Raw genomic sequence first — 14,723 nt, forward strand, 5'->3', positions numbered from 1 at the left:
AGCCACAGTGAATATATTCCACAACATAGTAGCCAGTTCCTATTAAGTATTCTACTGAAGTTTAGCACATTGCCCTTGCAAAGCAGATAGATGGATCAATTCTCTGCAAGTGGGCTGTCCAATATGGTAACCACTAGCTCTTTAAATTTAAATTAATTATAGATAAATTAAAAATTCAGTTGCTCAGTTTCATGTGATCCATAGCCTCTTGTGGCTAGTGACTGATGCACTGGACAGTGAAGAATAGAACATATCCATTGTTGCAGAATGCTCTGTTGGGCAGTCCTACTCTACGTAAGTCTTCAGAATCCTTCCCCATTAGGATTCTTTATTCAATAATTCCTCAAACTACAAACAATCAAATGGTACTTGTTATGAACAGAATTGAGATTACACGGCTTGACTGAGAAATCCAGTTCTCAATGCTTGTTTGGGACCCAGAGCTGTATTATTAACTTACCGTATGCTGCTACTATGCACCATGGCCTCCCACTATGATTTTGGTCCAAGACATAGTCCCTATATTTCCATGCTTCCTAGATATCTAGTGAAAATAAATTTTCATTCTATCTGAAAGATGGCAAAAGGAATCCTTACACTCACTAATTCCATCATTTCAAAAATCAAGCAAGAGTTAATTTCTGAACACCAAAGTTCCCATTCATCCATCAATCAAACGGCTCCTGAGAACTTTCTGCACAAGACGAACTAGGCCAGGTCCATGGAGGCACAGAGACAGAGCCTCCAGGGTGCCAGGATTCTGTGGTTCAGTGAGAACAAGCTGGAGACTGCAGGCTACATCCAGAAGTCAGCCATGCTTTGTGTATTCTCCAAAGGCTGGGCCTCCTGGTGTTTGAAAAAGAGAAGACAGTTGCAGCATTCAAACCTCCCAAGCATGGCACCAGAATCCTTATTGCTGTCTTCTTAAGAACACAGGAAGTATCCAGACACTTTTGGCCTGTGCTCCTGCTCAGCAACAACTGGCTTCCATAGGCAGAAACATCAGCATCTCTGGTCACCAGCGTTGCCTCTTACAACAGCCTGCTTCCTGCTTCCTCACACACTGCAGACCTGGTTTGCATTCTGGCCCCAATGTTTACCAGCCTGATGGCCTTGGGAATGTTCCCCAGGTCCTCGGAAGGCAGACTAACCAAGATGGGAGAGGAAACTGAGTGTAGCCCAGAAACAAAGCAATAAAACACAAGTTTACAAGCTCAAAGAGCTGCATTTTTACAGCCACATGGTGGTCAGTTAAAAGGTGGTGGAGATGTTCCTGACAAACTGAAAAGGCAGAGAGCAACCAGTCCCTGGTTCTTTCTGAGTATTCCTCATTGTTTACCTAGGCCACTGTGGTTCTGATATCTACAAATAAAATAAGATAAATCAAAGCAAATCAAAACCACCCTTTCATTTATCATTTTGTCAAGGGAATGTATAAGAAATACCTTAAGAAAAATACTTGCCTTTAAACTGCAAAGAGAGCTCAAGAATTTTGCTCTGCTGCCCCCAAACAGAATTCCCCACCAAACTGAGGCAAATGAGTATTAATAGTTCAGTCAAACCACCACCTTGGCAGATTTTGCCCTGGTAGGTACCATCAGCCTGGCTGAATGGTTGGGCCTGTCCTGCAGTCGGTTCACTTAGGGCTACAGACAGCAGCTCTATTGGCTGGAATGGTTCTTCCCACAGGGATCTAGTCTCTGGGGGAGAATGGGAAATCTTCTCCCTCTACAATTGCTAGGAGAAGCACAGTGGGTCTTTTTGAAGCACTGAAGATCTGGGTTCAAAATCCCGGCTCTTCTGTTATTAGTATATGCACTGAAACCATATACACTTAAACTTGTTTTTCTAATCTTCAGTTTTCTTGCCTAAAGAAGGGGAAACAATGATGCATGCCTTGTAATAGAGTTGCTAGAATTAAATGACATGCTTATTGAAAGCATTTCACACAGGGCCTGGAACTCAGCAAGTACACAATGATGGTTAACAACTGTTATTTTAATTCCAAGGGGCCAAGGTGGCCCAATATAGCCATATGTGAGGCAGAGGCAGAGTGCATCCATAATGTTATCCTTGTTAATAGCAAGTGTGGTCAGGAATGTAATCCCAGAAATACAGGAAATGCCCTTGGCATCTGGGGACTGCTGAATTCATTTTATTTTATCAATAGGGCTTTCTATAACCACAGGCCAGATACATCCCAGGATTCTTCAGGTGATGCAATAACACCCAACCACTCTGCTTTTCCCATAAAAGAATTATTAAAGTTTCAAGTGCCTCAAACTCAAAGGAGGTAGGGTATAAATCTGTATGCATGAGTCACTACATACACATACATGAGCTTCACATTTCAAAAAGGTACCGGGTATGGACCAATGCTTACGAGCATCATTCAAGGTAAAATAATAATAAGTTACTTATGATAAATAAAGTTAATATTACAAATCAATGCAACTTGGATGGCAATTTTATACTATAAAATTATATTATTAAGGATTCATAACATCAAAGTTAGCTTTGGTATGCTAAAACTTGTAGAAATCTATTCTTACATAATGATTCAGAGAAAGGAAGGCTCAGTATTTCCCTCTCTACCCAAGTCAGAGTACAGCCATCTAATAATTTCCAAATAGTGGAGTAGTACAATGACCTAGAAAGATGAAGGCAGCAGCTTATATAAAAGTCCACGTGAGCAGCCTCATGAATTTGGCAGTCTCAGCTACTGCTTTACAAATCCATTCTGTCCATTAAAATGTTTCCAAATGAAAATGAGAACATAAACCATCTTATGAAAAAAGATGCAATCTCAGTGCAAAACTAAAGTACAAATTTAATCAAGATTACATTTTCTTCTATGAAATTGGAAAACTTTTAAACTGCCAATGCCCACAATGGAACCACCTCATCAGAGGGCAATCAGGCAATTGTTTCAAATACCTAAAATGCCTAACCTTTTGAACCAGAAATTCTACATCTAGAAATAAAGTAAACAATAATAGAGGTATAGTAAACATTTATCTTTAAGAAGGGAATCTTTGCAGGTTTTAAAAATAATAGGCATTTAAAAACTATTAAGATTAGAACTAGACAATTTCTAGTAAAGACTGCTGCTGCTGCTGCTAAGTCGCTTCAGTCGTGTGTGACTCTGTGTGATCCCATAGATGGCAGCCCACCAGGCCCCACCATCCTCGGGATTCTCCAGGCAAGAACACTGGAATGGGTTGCCATTTCCTTCTCCAATGCATGAAGGTGAAAAGCGAAAGTGAAGTCGCTCAGTCGTGTATGACTCTTCACGACCCCATGGACTGCAGCCCACCAGGCTCCTCCATCCATAGGATTTTCCAGGCAAGAGTACTGGAGTGGGGTGCCATCGCCTTCTCTGCTAGTAAAGGCACAGCATATAATAGTACACAGCCATCAAAATTGTGGAGGAAGGTATTTTATGTAGTGGCAAACCAGAAAACAAAGCCTTGCCTATTCTAAGAACCCATTTGTTACGGGTTGAAGTGTATGCCTCTGAGATTCACATGTTGAAATCCTTATTTTTGGTACCTAAGAATGTGTCCTTATTTAGGAATAATGTCACTGCAGATGTAGTTAAGATGAAGTCACACTGGTGTTGGGCAGGCCCTAATACAATATGACTTGTGTTGCATAAAGAGAGAAGTCTGGACACAGACACACACACAGGGAGAACCGCCTGTGAAGATAGAGGCAGAATTTCAGGTGATACACCATCTACAAGTTCAGGAACACTAAAGACTGACAGCCAAACCACCAGGATCTAGCAGAAAGGTATAGAACGGATTCTCCCTCGTGGCCTTCGGGGGGAAGCAACTCTGCTCACACCTTGATCTCAGACCTCTGGTTTCCGGAACTCTGAGACAATAAATTTCTGTTGTTAAAGCTACCCAGTTCATGGTATTAAGTAATGGCAGTCCTAGCAATCTAACACGTCATTTCTCCCCCCCCCCCCCCCCCACCGCCCAGGGGAAAAAAAGGTACATTAACATTAAAATGTCTGAAAGAATATTTTTCGATATATTAACCTTAGTTGTCTCTCAGTAAAAGGATATTGAGTAATTTTGATTTATTAACTTTTGCTTATATTTTTATGATTTGAAATTACTAAACAAATAGTTTATGCATAAAAATGGTTGTAAATAGAACATCAAAAGAAATCCACTGCCCAATACAAAGATACTTAATATCATTGGGTCACAGAAGGCATGAAAAAGACAGGAGGTCAGACTGATGTGGCTTGAAATCCTGTCTTGGTCACCTACCAGCTCTGTATTTTGGGGCAAGTTAACCTCATGAGGTCATTGTAAGGTCTGAATGAAATTGTGTATATAAGTTACATAGTACTGATTTAGGACAGACTGGCACCTAACAACATACAACCATTTAAGGAACTCCCACTATTTATGGGGGCTTTGTCTTTCTTTAAAATAAAGAAGTATGTTATTCTTTTCAGAAAAGCTTCACAAATTCATGGTCACCTGGCCAATGCCTGTAGACAGCCTGGGGCTCCAGTGTGCTTGGGACAATGATCTAGGACTTGGTGGTCCAGTCTAATCACTCTCTCCTTTCCAACCACATGTGCCAAAGCATACTCTCCCATTAGAATACATTTGTCTCATGCCTGTGCTCTTCATGTCTTTAGTACAAAGAATGTGTGTGTGTGTGTGCATGTGTGTGACAGAGAATAACACAAGAACACCTAGGAACACCTAGAGAAACCAAAAGGCTGCCTCGTGAAGTTTTCCAGAATTTCACAAATTCTTGAGAAATTTACGTTGGCAGTAAAACATAATCTGGGGGAAAGAAGGAAAGAAAATACAAATGTATTGAGTGCTTGCTATGCGCCATCACTCTTTGCAAGTGTTATTTCATTTAACTGACACAATAATTCTTTCTGCTAATTAATATTATTTCTACTCATATAAATATGAAAGACCCAGAGAGGTTAAAGTAACATGTACAACATTACATAGCCTGTCAATGTCATAGCTGATGCTCAAATCTAGGTATTCTTTCTGTTACTAAATGAGGGAGATGTAATAAATAAGCCCAGGCATTAAAAATAAAACAAAAAGCAGCCAGCAATTTAAAGTAATAATAAAAGTATGAATATTTGTATTTCAAATTTATCATTCTTGCTAATAAACAGTCTTTCCCCCAGAATACCTAGTGTTTAATGCTACAGTTTCACACTTATTCTTAGATTTTGTTTTTTTTTTCTGAACAAGGAAGCATACATCTTCTAAAATAGATTTCAAACACATATAATCATGTTTTGCTTTCAGTTGCTTCATAAATAGAATCTGTGATATGATTCTGATGACAAAAGTTCTTATACACAGTCTGGTCAATTATTATGAAAAATGAAAATATGCCTTCCCCCTTTGCTCAAATGGCAGGTGTAGATGAAAATTAAAGGTAACACATCAGGCACTGCTCCTACAGTAAAGAGGCCTCAGATACCTGAGCTTCAGTTTTCTAGATTTGGGACCATTTAATATTTATTGAGCCCTCTTATGGGAACTTTTATACATGTTGGCTCAGCTTATTTCACAAGTTATGTATTCTAGATGTTATCCTCATTTTACAATTCAAGAAGTTGAGAGTCAGGGACAGAAAGTGGATGTCCCAGGTGTTTCAGTAATGAATTTATTTTTATATGTAAACATATGTTTTAGGTATGTTAAGATCCCTGAGGAACTTGAGACTCAGTAAGGTTGATTTGCGCTTGAACACACTCAAGGTTTATGGTTGAACCCAAGCAAGTGTGGCTTCAAAGTCAACACATTCCCAATCACAGTCACAATCTCCACTCATCAAACCACTCTCTTTTCTAACTTAAACATCTCGCAAGATCTCCAGTCTTCACTCAGAAGATGGGTCTGTGCCTAATAATTTTCTGGTATCACTCTTTGCTCTAATCTAACCATTCTGCCTTCTCAGTTCTTCTGGATCTCAGCTTCAGGAAAGATCTCATGGGTAATGCAAACTGTCTGTCAGGTGCGGGCAAAGCCATCAGGTGAATTAAGGGCATGAAAGCAGAGCCAGGAAGTCTCATGGCAGACCAGATGGATATGTGATCATTTCTTGTTAAAGCCATTGGGGGTATGTCTTCTTATCTGGCACACAAATCCTTCAGAGTAACAATTTCAAAGGATGGGAGCTTTCTCTCTCTCTCTCTCTCTCTCTCTCTCTCTCTCTCTCTCACACACACACACACACACACACACACACAAATGGGCAGACAAAATTGATTTCCTCTTCCTGCATCCAGGATGGAATCTGACTCAAGTAATTTATCAGGCAACCAAAAGAATTTAAGGGTTCATCTTGCTGCTAAATATCCAGATCCTTTCTGAATTCTACAGAATTCCTTATAAGTATGTTTCAACAATACATTGCTAAACCTGTATTTCATTATGCAACGGATCAACAAACAAAGATTTTGTTAGAAAATATACATAAATCAGTAAAAATTTTCTCAGGGATTCGGAGTACTTTTGAGAAGGAGAAAGGTCCTTAAGAAGGTCTGGGCATCCTAAGTCATTATGGTGGTGAGCATTTAAATTTTGCTTTGTGTTCTGACAACATGAGATAGAAAGAAACCTGAACTAGAAATAAGAGGACATGACTTTAAGAAGAAATTATATACACCCCTACTGTTTTCAATGGGGAAACCAATTAAGTTCAAGATCAATGAGCAATCACTATTAATAGGAGGTAACATGCAAAACTGAGCCACTTCACTTTCACTTTTCATTTTCATGCATTGGAGAAGGAAATGGCAACCCACTCCAGTGTTCTTGCCTGAAGAATCCCAGGGGACAGGGGAGCCTGGTGGGCTGCCGTCTATGGGGTCGCATAGAGTCAGACACTACTGAAGTGACTTAGCAGCAGCAGCAGCAGGAGCAACATGGAAAAACGATTAAGATCAGGAGATCATGAAAGGTAACTGACACCCCATCAACATGTTCTCAGGGGTTCATTTCTTCATTCTCTATTCTCCTTCCTCCCTACTTTCCCTCCTTCCTTCAAATAAGCCTTCATTGTGCTTTGCGCTTAGTCACTCAGGCATGTCTGACTCTTTGCAACCCCATGGACTATATAGCCCACCAGGGATCCTCTGTCCTTGAGATTATTTTTTTTTCAAGCAAGAATACTGGAGTGGGTTGCCATTTCTTTCTCCAGGGGATCTTTCCGACCCAGGGATTGAACCTGTGTCTCCTGCATTTTCTGCATTGGCAGGAAGATTCTTCACCCCAAACCAATGCCTTACTAGGCATCTACTGTCTGGGTGTTTGGTGGGATTTACAAATGTTTTTGGAGGCATTCCTATCATGTGTCAAGCACTGTATAAAGATGCTTAGAACGTACTATGAATAAGACAAACAAGATCCTTGTTTTCACAGAACCTTTAGTCTGGTTGAAGAGCAAAACAAAAAATATGTCATTGAAGAGTGTGCTCTGGTAGCCATAGAAGGCTGACTTCATCCAGAGGGACTTCCCTACTCAGAGAGTCCCTCTCAAAAGAAGTGATGTCTAAGCTGTCACCTGAAAAGAGGAATTTGCCAGCGAAAAAGGGTTCAGTGAAAACTGTATGTGTTCCAATCAAAGGAAGTGGCATGTGCAAAAGTGGCAGGTGCAAGAGACCATCGCCAGCCCTACAAATATCTGATAAATGTGAAATGTGTGCAGAGCAAGAAACAGGCTTTTAGTATGAGAGCTAAAATGGGTGAGGGTGGCATCTCTCCAAGTTTTGATGATGCATCAGTTTCAACAGGCAGCATCGTTCTTTCTTGTGGGTTCCAGAGAGACCACAGAGACTGGGGCAGAGGCTCAAGGATGCAGAGTGGCAGGGAAGAGCTCAGGCCCTCAGGGAGCAGAGATCACTTCACACCTCAACCTTCACCCATGTATCTCACGATATCCAGAGTCACCCGATTGGAAAAGATCACTCCTTTATCATCACCATCATCATGATCACAATTATTGTTTACTTCTGGATGACCTTTAGTTTACAAGGTGTTTTACATGCTTGCTCTTCTTTAAAATTTCCAAAATTGTGAAAAGGTAGGCAAAGGGTGTTTTCCCCCAAATTCAGTGAGGACGTGAGTTTCTCAAAGGATGGCTAAGCTAACTGAATGAATGAGAATAATCACACACACAGCCAAAGTCAAAGACATGCCTGCAGAAAAAGAAGACTCAAAGGAAAGTCATGGTTCTGTAGATATATTCCTTAGAGATTTTTCACTATTTTTTTCTATTACCATAAGACTATTTTTTCTTACCTGTATCAGGAAGACATGCGAATCTTCTGGGGAACAGAGAACTGGAAGTCACGTTTCCAGTTGAGCATGAGTGCAGGGTTCTTCTATTTTTATGTGGGTGATGCCTAATGACCAGGTGTACCTGGGAATTATGGTTTGGTTAGTAATTGCCCGTGGTTGATATTATAAGGACCTGTGTCTACATCTTGGAGAGTTCAGTTGGATACAGGTAACTCTTTCAAGAATAAACAATGTCTATGGATTATGATTTTGGAAAGATCAGGAAAACTGTCCCCCCACACCTCACCAAAACATTCCTGAGAACTAAGTTCCTACAATTCTTCTGTGAGACCTGTTTCTTTAGGTTCACACTTGGCCTCTCTGGAAAGTTTTTTGAGTGCAAATATTCCAAAGAACAATGCCCTACAGAGTCACTTATGCTTTGGTAAAAAAGAAAAAATCTTGGACATCATGATATAAGGGGAGAGGGGCTCAAAAGAGGCACATTCAAGCGTATGATAGATTTTCTACGTCAGAATTTTGCCAAGACTCTAACTTGTAAGAGGTTGCCATAATGCTCTAAATTACTTTCTGGTGGATTTCTATTTCCTCCTTTCCATCAATCCCATAATCATTCAAACAGTTACCATTATCATCATCACACTATCATCGTCATCTTAATATCACTTATTGAGCACTTCTGATAGCCCAAGCACTGTGCTAGGTGGTTTCTGTGAATTGAGTCATTTATGGCAACATTTTAAAGTAGGAACTATTATCAGTTTCATTTTATAGATGAGAAAAACGATGCCTAATAAAGTTAAATAACTTGCCCCAGGTTATCAAGCTAGGAAAAGGGTAAAATAGGGATTCAAATCCATAAGTAGTAATTTTATCTTTTTTCCTGTATTTGTGGGGCCAAATATCAATTGTTTTCATAGAACTCAGAAAAACATTAAGTGATAAATTCATTAGTCCACTGGGGAGTTGCTCTTTTATGAAAAGTGTATCTATTGATTCATATTCCAACTGCACACATGACTTTTGTCACTAATTGAGAGGCTAGAAGTTATAATTAAATCCAAGTTAATGTAGCTTTGCAATTGCATCACATCCTCATGGCAGATTACTGCTCATAATTTTAATTAGTTGCATGTTAGAATTCCTATCCTGTTTATGCTTAGGGAAAAAAAAAAAGAGCTGTCTGACTCATGTACAGGTATTTTTTAAGATAAAAGAAAAAAAGACCATAAGATTAAATTCTTAGCTTTATAATCAAACTCTTTTCCAATGTATTTTAAATGAAAAGATACTAATGCTTAATTAGAACCTACTTTACTTTGGTTAATTAAAAACAATAGAGAATAAAACAATATCAAAGACAATTGATGTCTGTTGAGCTAATCTCTAAATATAAACACTCTGTGGCATTTTCAGAAAAGGCTTTAAATACATATCAGAGTGGGTGAGATAAACACTGCAAAACAGGATAGCATCTGCCTTTTACGTTTCTTTGAGGATTAGGGATAAGCTATGGCAGGTGTCTGCCACATGGAAGGAAGCAGAACAGTGTAGCATTTAAGAGAATACAGTTTGGAATGAGAATGCTCAAATTTTGGCTTTGCCATTTCCTACTATTTTTCCCCCTACTATTTTATCCTTGATGAGTTATTTATTAACTTCATGGCGAAATGAGAACATAAGCCATGCAGATTCAATACTATGCTGCATGGAAAGCAGTGGAATACAGTGCCTCATATGAAGCCTGCATGACAGAGGTAGCTACTGTTCCTTCTCAAGAGTTTAAAATGATAACCGTATTACATTATGTTATGTTATAAACATGCTTAATGTGCTATTATCAATAACATGATCAGAAATGCTATTCATATCAAGCAAGCAGTATGATGTTAGGAAAACAGATCAGAATTTAGATTCAGGAATGATGATTCAGACATATTGCATCTCTGGATTAGCTGGCCGGCTTTGGGAAGGCAGAATGGATATATGGAGTCCAGGGGTTGTAGCAGAAATGATATAGCAAAATGGGGGATGGACGTAAAAGATTAAGAATTAGAGGAATCAAACAAGCTGACCCAGCAGTTAACTCTAAAGGGGCGGAGTCTGGACCTGCCAGCCATCAGGTATTATTTGGGGGAGTTGAAATACCTTGGATGCTCTTACATCTGCACCAATTCTAGTCCTGGAACTGCTGGGGTCCCTCACCTGCCATTACATAGAAATCTACAGGTGCAAATACAGAACCTTGCAAATGGTAAAAAGAAGAAAGAATGCATCAACAAAAATGTTTTAAAAGGAAAAAAAGCAGGCCAAAGTTCTCCTGGCAAAGAATTGAAGTAGCAAAATAAGAGTGATTCGTGGAAGGCTGGATTTCACACCAACTTAGTAAGTCTGAGAAATAAGGTAAATTCAATTAAAATTGTTTTTACTATCTTCAAATTATGATTTAAGAGATTCTTCTGGATCTTAAAATAAAATTTTTTTTTATCATCAGAGAATACATGAAACAGACCATCAGAGTCAGTGCTGTGTCCTCAGTTTTGGTTTTGACTCAAAAGATACTGAAAATGCCCTTGACCTCACTGAAGTAGAGATTAAGGATTTGGAAGTTTTGCCTCAAGGTCTTTGAAACTGGCTAAGGTTCTTCCTTGAAGGTTTGACTTTTATGTTTTTAAACTTCAAATCTACTATATCTATGAGCCCTTCCTAAGCAAAGGACACATCAATAAAGTGTATGCTTCTCTCCAAGGCAATAAATCTCAAAGTGGAAGATGTCTTTAGAAGTAATATTGCTTCACACGGTCAATCCATAGGAAGTCATTTCAAATATGAATTATTTTTTAAATTACTCATGTACACAACTGTGGACAAGGGATATATGTCCATGATTCTTTCTGCAGAACACAGCTTTCCTTCACACTCTCGTCTCCTCATTGAACCTCAAATTACACCCTTTGGGGAAAAAATATCAATGTTATGCTTATACAAATTACACACACACACACACATGCTCACAAAGTTATGTTTTGTTTTTTTATATTTACAAAAAAAGTACATGCTATCCATTAGTCTGAAATCTGAGTGAATATATTTTCCACGTGTTGATTAAAAGAAGGAAAATTGAAAGCTACTTTTTTCCATATAGCAATTTCATCAAATAATAAGAATGAAACTCATTTTTCTGCACTTAATAATTTTATCAAACACAACTGCACATGCTGACCTCCAGGTCAACACATATTAATTGAACTCACCTTTACAATGGCAGTATAATATTCCACAGCATGCATGAATCATATATTAATGATTTTCCTATTAACACATTTACTAATTGTTTTGTTCTTTCCCCTACAAAGGACGTTGCATTAAATAGGCTTGAACACAGATCTTTACATACACTTTTACTTTTACAGCACAAATATTGAAAACTGAAAGGACTGTTGTTCAAATACATCCAAGACTACCAGCTTCTCCCACAGAGAAGCTGCTCCCGCACAGAACAGGAGGAACAGGGATGTTTTTAGTGCTTTGTCATCCTCAATTAACAATTTTTGCTTATCACATACAAAGGCACCTGTGGGGAACACCGAGACAAACAGAACAAATTTTCTTCCAAAGCTAGAACTCTCTCTCACTGTCACCATTTTCCACAGGAAACAAAGACCTGCGAGTGATTCTTCAGCCAAGGCATGCACGGAAGAGATATTTCCCTTTCTCCACCTTGATACACTTTTCCACACCTTCTATCTCCCTGCTCTCATTTGTGAACCTTAGCTCATTCAAAAGGTGGCAATCAACTAACGTATATGAACTTTCAAGGTTTTACTGTTCCCTTACTCAGGTTCTCTAGCACAAATGAGAGCTAATCATTGATTTATAAGCAAAATTCCTTCTTCCATAAAGAGTTAGAGGCCAAGAAGAGAGAAAATCAACTATACTTCAATTTTTAAAAAATTAAGTTAATATATCTCTCACACACACATCAAGAAAAGATAACTATAAGACAGGATTATAAATTCTTATGAATAAATGAATGTAATAAAAAAATAAAAATAAAAAATAAAAGATGTAGTGGAAGCTCAAAGAATGGGGTGAATCATTCAGTTTGGGGTAGAGGAGAGGGAAAGAAGCAATTATGAGAGAAATCTTCACTGAGAAGGTAATATTTAAGCTGAGGTTGAAAGACAAACATTTGTGTTTGGCTTGGGCTGTGACAGGACTCCATACAGTATGAAGAAAAATAACAAGAACATTAAGGTGCTTTGGAGTTTGGGGGGACCTTGTATAGCTTAGGGTGGTGGTCCTCTAACTTTAATGAGCCTAAGAACCTAGGAAGTTGCTAAAAAATGCAGATTTCTGGGCACCCTCCTTTCCAATATTTTTATTTGATTTCCAGAAATGTGCATTGAAAACAAAACCATTCACACTTTGAAATACACTCACTGAGGGTGTGTAGGGGGAGTGACATGAAATAACATTGTAACAGGACTGAAGGGAATACAAACTAATGTTTCAGGTGGGTGACAGCGACAGTGTGAGACCATGAGAGATTGTGTCAGAAATGATAGCAGGTCTTTCAATTTTGTTTTGAGAGACAATGGCTTGACAATGCAGCCTTTCCACTGAGCAAAAAAACCCCACTCTTCCACAGAGAATGTTTGTTGAATGGCTAAATGAATGAGCGTGGACAGAAGTCTGAGAAAGTCAAATGAAAGCTGCCTGGAATCAGTCCTGCATGCTTTAACCTGGCTGTGAGGAAAACAGTTTAAGAAAAGCCATCCTTGAACCACTAGTTCAAGCCTTCCAAACGCTGTCCTGATGCCATGTCCAGTTGATAGAGTCATGCATTTTAAAACAGGTTTACAAACAAGGCAGCTGTGATTACCCTGATCATCCATGTAAGCATGTAACACTGTTGTGTTGCCAAACCCGGATACTGGCCCTTGGAGCTAAGATCTGGGAGGACGGAACACGCTCTTACATAACTTCCTAGCTCCTCATTGATAGGGCCTGTGATTAATGCTACATGACGGGCTTTGAACTTTCTGTTCAGATAGACTCGCTTGCCTTTCAGAGCTCCTAGCAAGAGAGAATGTGTGACCCGCAGATTTCACTCTGAATAACGATCATCCAAGCCGGCAATACTAACAAAGCTCTGTGGCCCCGTTGGTAGCTTTTCTGCGCCTTACTCCTCTGATAAGCTGTCCTAGGACTATCAAGTTCTTTTTTAAGGGGACAGAACATGAGAGTAATACAACTTCCTAAAACCCAGGCGCTGAATAAAGCTCCAAAGAAGGCTGGGAGGTTCTAGGAGAAATCCGAAAAGCCCTCAAGAGCGGATAGAGTAGAGAAACTCTGAGACAGGAGGAAGAAGTCCTGCCTTCAACGCTACTATCTCTCACAGCTTCTCAGCTTCCCTCTCGCTGGAGCGTGGATCAAAGCGCTTCCTGTATCCCAGGCGGGGCGGAGAGCTGCTGCCGCGCTCACCAACTTTCCCAGCTTGGCCAAGCCCTGTCTCCTACTTCGCTCAGCCCCAGGTCCCTCCTCTCACGCCCTCAGCCCCGCAAAATGCAGGTGAGCAGCCAGAGCCCAGCGACAGCGCCTCCATCTGCTCTCCTCCTGGTCTCCCCAGGAGGCTTCTCTCCTCAGCCCCTGCGCGCCTGTGAGATGACACCTCGTCTAAGCGCCTGTAAAAATTCGTCCACGCTCCCGCCTCCAAGCCGGATCCCTCCATCCTGTCCCCGCCATCCTGGAATGGCACCTGAGGAGAGAGGAGGATTGAAGGAAGCGGCTGGCCTCCCAGGCTTGGAGCAGAACCGAGCCGAGAGCACCCCTCCCGACCTTTCCTCACCTGCTGGTTCCTCCCCGCACATAGCCCGCTACTCACCAATTCTAGGGCTCGCAAGAAGGCAAGGGGCTCCTTCAGCGCCCGGAAGGTACCTGCTGACGCCAGCTGTGGACCAAGAAGGCGAGACAGAGAAAGAGCGAGAGAGAGCATGAGGAAGGGGCTGGGGGACGCGGCATCCAACCCCGGGGGTCGCGCGGCATCACCCGCGCTGCCCAGTCAGTCCTACCTGGCTCACGGGATCCATTGCTCGCCTCGCTCGGGCTTCTCACCCAGCGGCGCCTTTGAAAATGAAGTTCGAGGGCCACCGCCGTCCTCGGCCCCAGGGCCCAGGGCCAGAAGCCCCTTTTCGGAAAGGGCGCGGGGAGCGAGGCGGTGGAGAGCTGAGTGCCCCGAGCGGGCTCGCAGAGGCTGGGTTCTGGAAGCCTGCGTGTGCGGGCGCGGCGTGCACTGTCTGCGAGGGTGGGAGGGGCCGGCGGGGAGGGGGGGCGCGGGGCAGTGGCGGAGGTGGGGAGGCGAGCCCGCCCCGCGGCCCGGGGGAGGCTGCGATTGGCCAGCTGCGGGGG

General features: G+C 41.1%; 1 protein-coding gene across 1 annotated transcript in view; it reads right to left on the reverse strand.

The window, feature by feature from the left end:
- SYNPR (synaptoporin) overlaps window positions 1–14,550 on the reverse strand; it is a 300,859-nt gene extending 286,309 nt beyond the window's left edge. Inside the window, exons 1-2 of the mRNA XM_055558656.1 lie at window positions 14,387–14,550; window positions 14,200–14,265 (exon numbers count right to left, since the gene is read on the reverse strand). Of these exons, the coding sequence (XP_055414631.1) occupies window positions 14,200–14,265; window positions 14,387–14,404 (84 nt within the window). The 5' untranslated portion in view covers window positions 14,405–14,550. The remainder of the gene's footprint in view (window positions 1–14,199; window positions 14,266–14,386) is intronic.
- Between the last annotated feature and the right edge of the window lie 173 nt (window positions 14,551–14,723).

This window comes from Bubalus kerabau, chromosome 20, assembly GCF_029407905.1.
Source record: "Bubalus kerabau isolate K-KA32 ecotype Philippines breed swamp buffalo chromosome 20, PCC_UOA_SB_1v2, whole genome shotgun sequence".
NCBI classification, from domain to species: Eukaryota; Metazoa; Chordata; class Mammalia; order Artiodactyla; family Bovidae; genus Bubalus; species Bubalus kerabau.